We start from the raw sequence: 11,158 nt of genomic DNA, 5'->3' as shown, positions 1-11,158 counted from the left end.
TTCTTCCTCCTCGTTGTCATCCTCATCTGCCAGATCAAAGAAGTCAGAGTGGGAATTTTCACTCCCTGGCACTCCCATCTCTTCTGATTTACCAGAGTGTATTACTCAGCCCATTGTGAGATGCTCAGTCATCGACATGGGCAAATCTACTAAGCCAAAAACATTGGTGTGTGATGCCAGGGAAAGCATGTCTGCAATAGTGGATACCATCATAAAGGAGGTACATCCAGAGGAAGAAGGGGAGGTTGCATTCCACCCTGATCTAACAGCTGCAATAGCAAGACTGGAGGAGCTCATATCTCAGGGTAGGATTGGTGCTCTCTCACGTGATCTTACTCACCAAGTCAACCGCATCATTTCTGAGAGCAACTTGACCCCTCTGGTTCTGACAGTGGCGGCTGGAAAGAGTGCATCCGATACAGTCCTTACTGAGCTGAAGAGGAATGACAAGACGGTGGGGAAGCCCACAGCTTACAAGCTGGTTCAGCTTTTTGCAGAGGAGTCTGTGAAGCGCCTCTTGCTTCCTAGCCTTGTGCCCTCTACAGCTTCAATGAGTTTGGCTCAGGGAGTTAGTGTGCCGGCTAGCGTATCTGAAGATAGGATTTCATGTTCTTTTTCTACATCAGCATTTAGTGACACAGTCAGCCTGTTTACCAAAGTAATGGTAAGCCAGGTCATGGACTCTGTGGTTTCTGATGCACAAAGCAGAGGGTCATCTCCAACCGGAACTGTAACTGATATAGGCAGTCTACTGAGTGGTAAGTCCTACCCTCTGCCATCTTTCTCCGCCATCAGCATGACAACAAGTGGGACCTCCAATGCTGCACGAGGCTTTGAGGCCAACATAGATGCTGAGGAAAGGGATACCATCAGTTGTTTCGGTGTACCTCAGAGCATTGTTTGTGATCAGAATTCAACCAGCCCGGATGTTGCCTCGCTTTCAACCCCATCCACTGACAACTTAGTCGGTGATGATGACTTCACCGGCCTCATCAGCATGTTAGTGGTGAGACTTCTGTCAAAAATCCAAACCCAAACTGATCTGTACCCAACTGACGTCACACGCACGTCACAAGACCTGATTCCAAAAGTTATAGCTGCCTTCTGTGCATGGTCAGGCTGCTCTGAGACCCAAGCTTATCCCAAGAACCTGAAGAGTCACAAAGTATACAGCACCGTCTACAAACATCTGTTGAAGGAGTTTGGCTCAGAGAAAATACTCCAACTGGCCGTGTCGACTCAGGACTCCACATTCAATAGGATTCTTGTGAAGTCATTGAGCAAGGAGCTTCTCCACAGTTGTAACGAGGCATCAAGAGCAGCCTCAAGAACATCTTTCGAAGCCACCAGGCCAGAAGCTCTTCTCATGGCTGAAGATGTGAAGGCTACCAGAGGGAAGCTGTCTTTCCTACAAAGGCTTGCCAGACTGAAATTCGACTTAAAGGTACATCACACTTATTTAAGTTAACAATTGTGTCAATGTGAGTAAACAATGTTATTTAGAGAAAATGTAAAACCATCCATTAATTCCAAAACCATTTATAAATCTTGTTGTGCTGGTGTGTAAGATGTGATCGTTATTACCGTGAGATTGTTCTGCTGTGACAGTTGTTTTGACATGTTTTTGTTTTAGCCATTCATGATGGGAAACAAGAAGGATTCCAAGAAGAATTCCCGCCATTCTGAATCCAAAGACCAGACTACTGCTGAAGATATCATATGTAAGTCCATACAGCAGGACATTTACTGTTTGAGATATTGGTGTACAAAGCTGCTATTGCAAAAATATTAAACCCTATATACAGTACATTATATATTATCGGTAGTAATCTCTTATGTAAAATTATTTATAGTTTCCAAATCTCAAGATTCTGGTTCTCATTTATTTGTGAAAGTAATAATGAGTTGAAACTAAGAATACAATATAACATCATTTCTAAATGAAAGTGCATGTCAACTCTCTCTCTTCTGTCGCCCAACATAGTGGCACATCCTGGACTCCCAGAGGGTCTTCCCTCCACCTCTCAACAGGAGAAGCCTCGCAAACGTCCCCTTCTAATCAGGATGTTTTCCACCATCTCCATAGGCCTATCCAAGCCATTCAAACAGTTTTCAAAGCAAGCTTAATACAACAATTTCCTTTAATACAGTAATATTTGCATTGAATTGATGGCCTTTGTCTACCGTATTTAATTTACAACCAATAAAATAATACATGATGCAGGACACTCAGTTATAAGGGAATTAATTGGTTTAACTTCTCAAACAGAAAGACACACATTTCCATTTTCTGTGGATCGCCCATGTTTACATTTTACTGAATGCTAGTCTGACCTTTGAACTGTAGATGGCAGTAAAGGTCTACTTTTGCTGCAGATCAACTTCTAAAGCTCAAACCTCTCTGGACAAGAAGCCCGAAACATTTGTCCCTAGTGAGAGAGAGTATGTGTGTGTGTGTGTGTGTGTGTGTGTGTGTGGCAAAAAAAGGGAATATTGCACTACACTTTTATGATACAGATACATTTTGCATTCGGTAGCATAGCACAGCTGTAGTTTTTTCAAATGCCAAATGTACATGTAGCATGCTTCTGCCTACATATGCTTTTCTGAGTGACTTGTGTTGTGAGAGAACCAGAATTCAAACATAAACTCCTGGATTACATTTTATAATATTGTTAGCTCTTTTTAGTAACATATGGTAGCATACATGTTTCACACGGTGGCAAGTCAAGCTAGTTAGTTACATGTAACAACATTACATTATATGGTCAATGTTTGTGTGTATCCTCTTAGCTTTTACCTTCGACATCAACAAGCGACGCACGGGCTGGTCCTGCAGACTCCCACGCCCATGGCCCAGGAGAAGGCAGGGGGCCACCTGCTCACTCACGTCCCAGCCATCTCCTTTGAGACTGACTCTACTGTGGAGTGCAAATCCAAGAGGACTCCGGAAGAGAGGGACCGGCTGAAGGTTAAACTGGCCAACATGGCCTTGATAGGAAGGATCAAAAAGTCTTGGCTGTGAAATGCCCATTATGTGTGATTATCGAATTGATCATTTTCCACTTTTGAAACAACAATGGGAAAGACAGGGTTTATAGCAAAGGTTGCTCAGATTGGGCTTTTGGAAAAATTGGGAGAATGAAAGTGCACTCCTGATTCAGAGAGAAAGATCCAGCTTAATCATCCATACCATTGTTTAAATTACAATTAAAAAAACATTCAAACTGTTCCTGAGTTTCGAAAGACAGAGAAAGGAAAACATCCTTATCTTCAGGCTGTTCACACCTGTTCACACAAGTCCTACTGTCCACAATCTCAGGGTTCTTCAATACAAACACACCTGTTTCAGAAAACCTGATCACTTTCACATTCGAACAATGTTTGTAGGATACTTTTCAATAACTCAATAAATGTAAGTGTTGAAACCATACATAGCTGGTAACTTGAGCTCGACAGAGTACTTGAGCTCGGCAGAGTAGTTTTGACCTGTGTCAAGGTCAGTATTGGAATAGTGACTTGTATTTTGCATCTAGAAGTGTAAGAATTTTAGAAGAATGCTATTTCATCAGTCAAATGTTGCACTGTTTGATAAGACAGGGTAAAGAAAACCTCCATTTTAATGAGTTTAGTTGTGAGTTTGACATTTTACCACAAGAAGTCACTATAATACTATACGTTATCAAACAGGGTTGTGCTGAAAATCAAATGAACCACAGCCAAATTAATTATTTGCAACTAAGAGTAAGATTAAAAAAGACATGTATAACTTACTTTCTTGATAAAATACATTGTAAAATGTAAATATATGTGATTTCTGAGTATGTAGTGCACATATCTTTTTAAGGCCCAAAGCAGACGTTTTTATATCAATATCAAATCATTTCTGGGTAACAATTAAGTACCTTACTGTAATAGATTACGATGAAAATGGTCAAAAATGTATTTTTTGCAAAGAAAACTTTCTCAAGCAAGAATTTTGCTAGGACTGTCTGGGAGTGGTCAGTGTGGAGGGGAAATTAAAACTAGCTGTTATTGGCACTCTCTTTGTCGTTGGTCTATAAACCAATTTACACATGGTGATGTCGCCATGGAAAGCCAAAACTCTCTCCCATGCAAACCTGCTGATTAGAAGGTGCTGTATAGATGTGAGAAACTCTCTTTTCATATGGCACTTCAATATCGAAGTGAATTTTTCGTAGCAGGTTAGGAAACTGAGGTTAAGGTTAGGAAAAGGGTTAGGGTTAGTGAAAATGCTCTCCAAACCTTCTACGAACCTGCTGATTAGAAGGTGCTGTATAGATGTGAGAAACTCTCTTTTCATATGGCACTTCAATATCGAAGTGAATTTTTCGTAGCAGGTTAGGAAACTGAGGCTAAGGTTAGGAAAAGGGTTAGGGTTAGTGAAAATGCTCTCCAAACCTTCTACGAAAATGACTTTGCATTGAAGTGCTGTGAAAAGAATGTGTCCCTGCTCAGGTGTTGCATGCATCAACCAATGGTTGTGTGCCAAGTCATCCATTGTGTCATCGACTGACAGATTGCTATAACATATGATATGGTTAGCTGACACACAAAATACCTATCCAGGCAGTGTAAGATCTGGCAAGTGTCAGCAAGGCCTGGGCAGAGGAACATGCTCCGTATTTTCAACCAGAACTATCAGGAAGCAACCCCGATCACATTTTTGTAAAACACATTTACAGTGTTAGTTTCATCAGCTGTTGTACAATATGAAATACAATTATTTTGACTTCACAGGGCCTTTAAATGTAGGCAAACAAGTTTTCAGCATTCAAACTAATCTACCCAGCCAGATTCAGCACCATGGACAGTGAAGATCAGAATACCTGCGATCTGACGATTAGAACAACAGTGCTATTTTAAGTGATTTTCAAGACACCCAAAGTCAATTTAAATCCACAACAAAATCTGCAGGATAAAAAGCAATAGAATCAAACATTCAAATAAGTAAACAGGCTATATTAAAGTGCACTAAACATAGAGACAGATTAACCATGGAGAACACAAACATGATGACAGATTAACCAGGGAAGTGAATTTAACAGAGGTTAAAGCTAAAACAACAGAATCTGGGTACGTCTGTGTGAAGAGGTGTGGCTTTAGTGTGGATTTGAATAGTACACAAGTAGGCCTACGCTATTTTTGGCCTAACTTTTTTTTAAGTGTTATGTTTTCCCAGATTCATAGTGTTATGCAGCTCAGGCCTATCTAGGAAGGCTGGGCATAAATTGTTTGCTCACAGCATCACATGATGACGTGGGCAACATAAACACTTAAACTCTGTGGATTAAAGTTAATAGTAATCAAAACTAATTTCACCACGAAAGGAAGTGCAATCGAAATGAATGAAGAAGACACGGTCATTCTAGTGAGTTAATAAAATGACAAGGTGTTGCCTGTCAGCGTTGTAGACTACTGCCTCACAAGCCCGGGCTTTAGTGGCACTGGCATACGCGCTTGCCTCTACTGAAGGAGCCACCGAACGCGTCCGCGCTGCAGCTCTCACTTTCTCCCGCTACAGTATGTCCTACAATGACATATTTGGTGGGGATTGGCAGCCAACAATAGGATTGGATTGGGACAAAATCAAAGAATAACACGATATTGAAATGAATATAATTAACAAATATTTCCCAGAAGATTTTGGGTTCAACCTAAGGCTGACTAGGACAGATCAATCAACTTGATCCGACACAGTAAGCCTACATGTCATACGTAAGTAAACCCACAAGAGAGACAATATTGCAAAGGCAGGACCATGTTCGATGGAAGGCGTAGGGGTAGGCAATCGAAAACGTTTGACGGGGAAATTTCTGTCAATATTAGCTAGTCCTACTGAGTGGGCAAGTAACCTTTCCCGCGCTCTTCCTAAAAATACTATTTGTGATGTCATAAAGGTCTAACGTTCCATGACGTAGCATGTAGCCCTAAATTACAGTCCCTGCCTGCAATATTGTCCTCACTCTCGACCTGAACTCAAGTTGAATGTAACCAACACAGACAAGGACATGCTTTTTGAGATATAAAATAGCTTGAATGGATGAAGAAAAGGTAAGCTAAATGACTTCATACAATATTGGGGGAAAGTAAAATAGGGTAAAGCAATCTAAGCGGATATTTCTTGTAAAAAGCTATAACATATTGTAAAGCAAATGTACCATTCTTTATAAAGTCACCAGCTTAGCTCTGATATGGCTGTAGCTCTATTTATGATGTCCTCTGCACAGATCTACTCTGACATTGACATATTATTACTTATTGGAATGTCTGTCCTTCAGGTAGCACAGAGGGAGGATGGTGATCCTCAGAGGGAAGGAAAGGAAGTTGTTGAGGAAGAACCGGTGGCCACGCCCAAAGAGGAGGCCAAGAAGAGAAGGAAGGTAAGATAGCAGGAGTGACAGAGCACATAATAGGCCTACTGGGTTACACTCTGTACCTGATAGCAGCCATACCATAGATATCTATATATCTTTGATAACAACATACGTAGTAGCTGTTTTCAAAACGTGTTTTAAGAGCTGCTTTGACCTGGCCCATAGCCTATTCATAAATTGTCTCAGAGTAGGAGTGCTTATCTAGGATCAGTTTTGCATTTGAGATCATAATGAATACAATTATTTGGGCAAGGTTGAGCCCACACCTTATCTGATGTACTTTATGTATACGGGCCCTGGTGTTACATGTCTGCCATCATTTGAGATCTGGAATCTGTTCTGTTCTATCCTAGGCAAAAAGGAAGAGGAGTGGCAAGAAGTCAAGGAAGCTGGGCACTGACAACGATGCAGGTCAGAGATTTACCTCTGTAGTACTACATTGTTTCTCTATTCTGTCTGTGATGTGCAGGTTGTGCTATCCATTTTCAATGAAACTGTAGTCTACTGTAATCAGTAAGAAAGGTCACATAGATAGCTTTATTCAAATAGGCCTATTCTAAAACAATGAAATCAGAGTATTAAGAGATAAAACATCTGATTTCTCTTTAATTTTGTTTCTACTTCCTCTACGGCAATCACATCTTTAGTCTCCAGGAATAAACACCTGGATAGAGGATCTGTAATTGAGCTCCTGGAGAAGAAAGCTGTTAAGGCTGCATTCGGCCCAGGCAACAAGGATGAGATGGAATACTCCTACCCAATCCTCATCTCATTCCTGCGCAATCTTACTGATGAGTATGTTAAAAGTGTTTCTGTAATGTTCAACATTTATGAAATATTGTGCAGTGGGAACTAAACACTAACTAAAACACTTATTTAAAATGTTCTAGGCAGTGGCAAGTGATCTACAAAGGACTAAAAAACCCTGTAAGTTTCCCTACCTGCCTTTGACCTTTGATGTGTCAATGATCTGTTGAATTCAGAGATTAGCCATCAAGTCATATTCTGTTATTCATGTTCATTTCTCTGTCAGACTTCATCAAACTTTGAATTCAGTCACAAACAAGAATAACAATGTTGATCAAATGCATTCTGTTCGATCTAGAATACTTTACATCACAGTTCCATTGAAAAGACTGTTTTTGTTCTGTTTGTTCAAAACAGATGACGAAGGAACAGCTTGCCAAATTGTGCAAGACAATTGTAACCTTCATCGCACAGACCACCCTGCAGATCCTGCTGCCAGCCCTGGCCCGCGTACTTGGGGTAAAGGACTTTGCTGACGACGACACTGACTCACCCAAGAGGGGTGGTAGTGCAAGATCCTTTGCTGCCTTTGATCAGGAAAGACTGGAGCTCATCCAGGAAGTTAGATATCTGGCGAAGAAAATGTATAAGGGCGGCACAGGGACTCAACATCTCAGGTCCCTAACACCCTCTTCTAAGAGGTATGTTCCCCTCAAGGTTTTCATGTATGGATTTCACCAAGATCATCTATCCAGTGTTAGCCAATGCAATTTACTCTATCTGATGTAGTACAAAATGTAATGTATCAGCCTTTGAGCATATTCAAATTAATGAGCATGTAAAGCGATCAAAAGGACATGTAGATATTTAGAATACTAAAATTACAACGCTTGACCGATTTGCCAAGTTAAGACAGGAATTATCATGCTTTGCTTGTTCGTTTTAAAGTTCCCAGACCTCAGTGAAAGTCCACCTGGGAATGACAGAGGACAGAATCATCAAAAGTGTCCAGGAGCAACTGTCTGATCATAATATCCTGTCCTCTTGCCCACCTGAGCTGACTGTTGGTCTTATCAAGGTGGTGGTCGAACAGCTTAACTCTGCCCTCTCTGCGACCATCAGCAGAGCCATTTCAGGGCGGTCCTCCCCTATTTCTTCTGGTACCCAGGCCGCTGAACAAATGGTCAACATGGTCCAGAAATGTTTTGATGATCACACCACCCCAGAGGACCAGAGCTCTACCTCTGTATTAGAGTCATGCATTCCACCTGCAACAGAAGAAGTGATGACTGTTATCGCAGAGATGGTGGGTGAATTGGAAAAAGAAGATCCGGAATTGGCTAAGGTTTTTCGAGAAGTGGCTGTGAAAGTTAAAATGTTGGCATCTGGCAGTGACCTTGTAGTGGAGCACCTGGATGTTGAAGACTCTCCTGTTCCAGAGGAGCTGAACATAATATGTACATCTTGCGAAGCAATGATGCAAAATCTTGGCACGCTGTTTAGTGTGAAGTTCAAGACCAAAGCCTCAAAGGCTGTGAGTGAAATTCTTGTGAGAATGTTAATGAGCGATATCTCTGGTATGGTTCAACCTTCTCATTCGTTTAGTACCACTCCAAGCTTGATGAATGCATCTAGCCCATCTGACAGGATCCTTGATTCTGCGGCCACTGGGCTCATACAGATCAAAGTAGAATCTGAGGCATCAAAAATTATTGATAACTTTGTTGAAGATGTCAAGGACATTGTGCAGTATGCTGAATTAGATCAGCCAACAAGCACCCAGAGAGATACCCAAGTGGGACACTGTACGACAAAGCGGAAACCCTTCCGTGCAGCTCGTAGACTCTGCGAGAGACTTCAGGCTAAGCTGGAGACATTGTTCCTCAGAATGGGTGGAGCTCCAGTCCAAGGGGAAGAACTTATGGAAAAAGCTGACTCCAGTGCTGTGCTTCTGGAGCATACTGACTCCAGTGATCTGCCTGTTTCAATCCTGAGCTTGCCTTCCCCATGTAAGAGTGAATCACCTATATCAGAACGTAGTTCATCTTCTTTATCTGATGGATGTGATTCAACTGGCTCTGTAGGAGAGAAAACACCAGAGCAACCTGAAACCAGTAAGAGTGAGGCAATACTGCAAGTGGTCAACTCAACAGGACTTGGTTCTCTCCGTAAATGCCAAAGTGAGAACTCTCAACCATTACTGTCTCTCTGTGATTCCAACATGGTGCCCTGCACCAAAGAGGTCTTGTCCCAGATTGTGACCATGTATAGGTCAGAGGTGGCAGATTTGGAATGCACATCATCTGTTGCAGAGGGTTCCTCTTCCAACTCCCTTGAAGTCTGTGGCTTTTTGGACAGTGTCATGTCTTATCTAGAAGACATGCCTGTGTCTGGCTCTTCATGGGTGGAAGGATTGAGAGATACTCCAGCCTCAGTCATTGAGAAACTCTCCAGTGAGGAGTTCCAGATGAACGCTACCAACGAAGTGTGAAAAATACTGATCAAATCAGTCAGTAGCTTTCCCAACAAAGTCAGTTCCAGCCAGCCAGATTCTCAGATGTTGCCAGCAAAATCAACAATTTCCTTAAGGCATACAGATATAACTGCTTTTGAAATCGTTGGATCAATTACAAATGACATGAAGAGCCTTTTCCCACCCACAGAGTCTTCTACTACTCTATGGCAGGCAGACTCTATGCTTCAACAGAGTGATGAGAAAACCTCAGAGTACACTGAGGCCACACCCAAAGGCTCACAGTCTGGTTTGGAAGTATCTGAGAAGAAGATCTGGACAACTGCAAAGACTATTTACCACAATGTGAAGACAAAGATGAGGAATTATTTTACATGGCAAAATCAAGTCAAAGCAACAACGGCTCAAGCCAAAAAGACCCTCAGCCATATTCTGGTTTCAATTCAGAAAGAGCTGTCAAAATCTGACCAAACGGTGACTGCGCTTTCACAAATAGAGAATGTGGTTGGAATGATGCTGAAGGATGTTGAAAGGGTAAGCAGTGAATGTGGTGAGGAACTGATCTATCAAGCGCCACAGCGTTCTTCCTCCTCGTTGTCATCCTCATCTGCCAGATCAAAGAAGTCAGAGTGGGAATTTTCACTCCCTGGCACTCCCATCTCTTCTGATTTACCAGAGTGTATTACTCAGCCCATTGTGAGATGCTCAGTCATCGACATGGGCAAATCTACTAAGCCAAAAACATTGGTGTGTGATGCCAGGGAAAGCATGTCTGCAATAGTGGATACCATCATAAAGGAGGTACATCCAGAGGAAGAAGGGGAGGTTGCATTCCACCCTGATCTAACAGCTGCAATAGCAGGACTGGAGGAGCTCATATCTCAGGGTAGGATTGGTGCTCTCTCACGTGATCTTACTCACCAAGTCAACCGCATCATTTCTGAGAGCAACTTGACCCCTCTGGTTCTGACAGTGGCGGCTGGAAAGAGTGCATCCGATACAGTCCTTACTGAGCTGAAGAGGAATGACAAGACGGTGGGGAAGCCCACAGCTTACAAGCTGGTTCAGCTTTTTGCAGAGGAGTCTGTGAAGCGCCTCTTGCTTCCTAGCCTTGTGCCCTCTACAGCTTCAATGAGTTTGGCTCAGGGAGTTAGTGTGCCGGCTAGCGTATCTGAAGATAGGATTTCATGTTCTTTTTCTACATCAGCATTTAGTGACACAGTCAGCCTGTTTACCAAAGTAATGGTAAGCCAGGTCATGGACTCTGTGGTTTCTGATGCACAAAGCAGAGGGTCATCTCCAACCGGAACTGTAACTGATATAGGCAGTCTACTGAGTGGTAAGTCCTACCCTCTGCCATCTTTCTCCGCCATCAGCATGACAACAAGTGGGACCTCCAATGCTGCACGAGGCTTTGAGGCCAACATAGATGCTGAGGAAAGGGATACCATCAGTTGTTTCGGTGTACCTCAGAGCATTGTTTGTGATCAGAATTCAACCAGCCCGGATGTTGCCTCGCTTTCAACCCCATCCACTGACA

At 42.3% G+C, this 11,158-nt stretch overlaps 1 protein-coding gene across 1 annotated transcript; it reads left to right on the top strand.

Annotated features, from left to right (window-relative positions):
- The first annotated feature begins 6 nt into the window (after positions 1–6).
- On the top strand, positions 7–9,657 carry LOC116365445 (uncharacterized). The gene is made up of 8 exons (XM_031818045.1): positions 7–1,444; positions 1,634–1,721; positions 1,985–6,404; positions 6,752–6,809; positions 7,046–7,193; positions 7,289–7,325; positions 7,563–7,846; positions 8,094–9,657. The coding sequence occupies exons 3-8, from the start codon at positions 6,216–6,218 to the stop codon at positions 9,634–9,636; spliced, it is 2,259 nt and encodes a 752-aa protein (XP_031673905.1). The 5' UTR covers positions 7–1,444; positions 1,634–1,721; positions 1,985–6,215; the 3' UTR covers positions 9,637–9,657.
- The last annotated feature ends 1,501 nt before the right edge of the window (positions 9,658–11,158 follow it).

This window comes from Oncorhynchus kisutch, unplaced genomic scaffold (assembly GCF_002021735.2).
Source record: "Oncorhynchus kisutch isolate 150728-3 unplaced genomic scaffold, Okis_V2 scaffold1239, whole genome shotgun sequence".
Lineage (NCBI taxonomy): Eukaryota > Metazoa > Chordata > Actinopteri > Salmoniformes > Salmonidae > Oncorhynchus > Oncorhynchus kisutch.
This window is presented reverse-complemented; position numbering and strand designations above follow the sequence as displayed.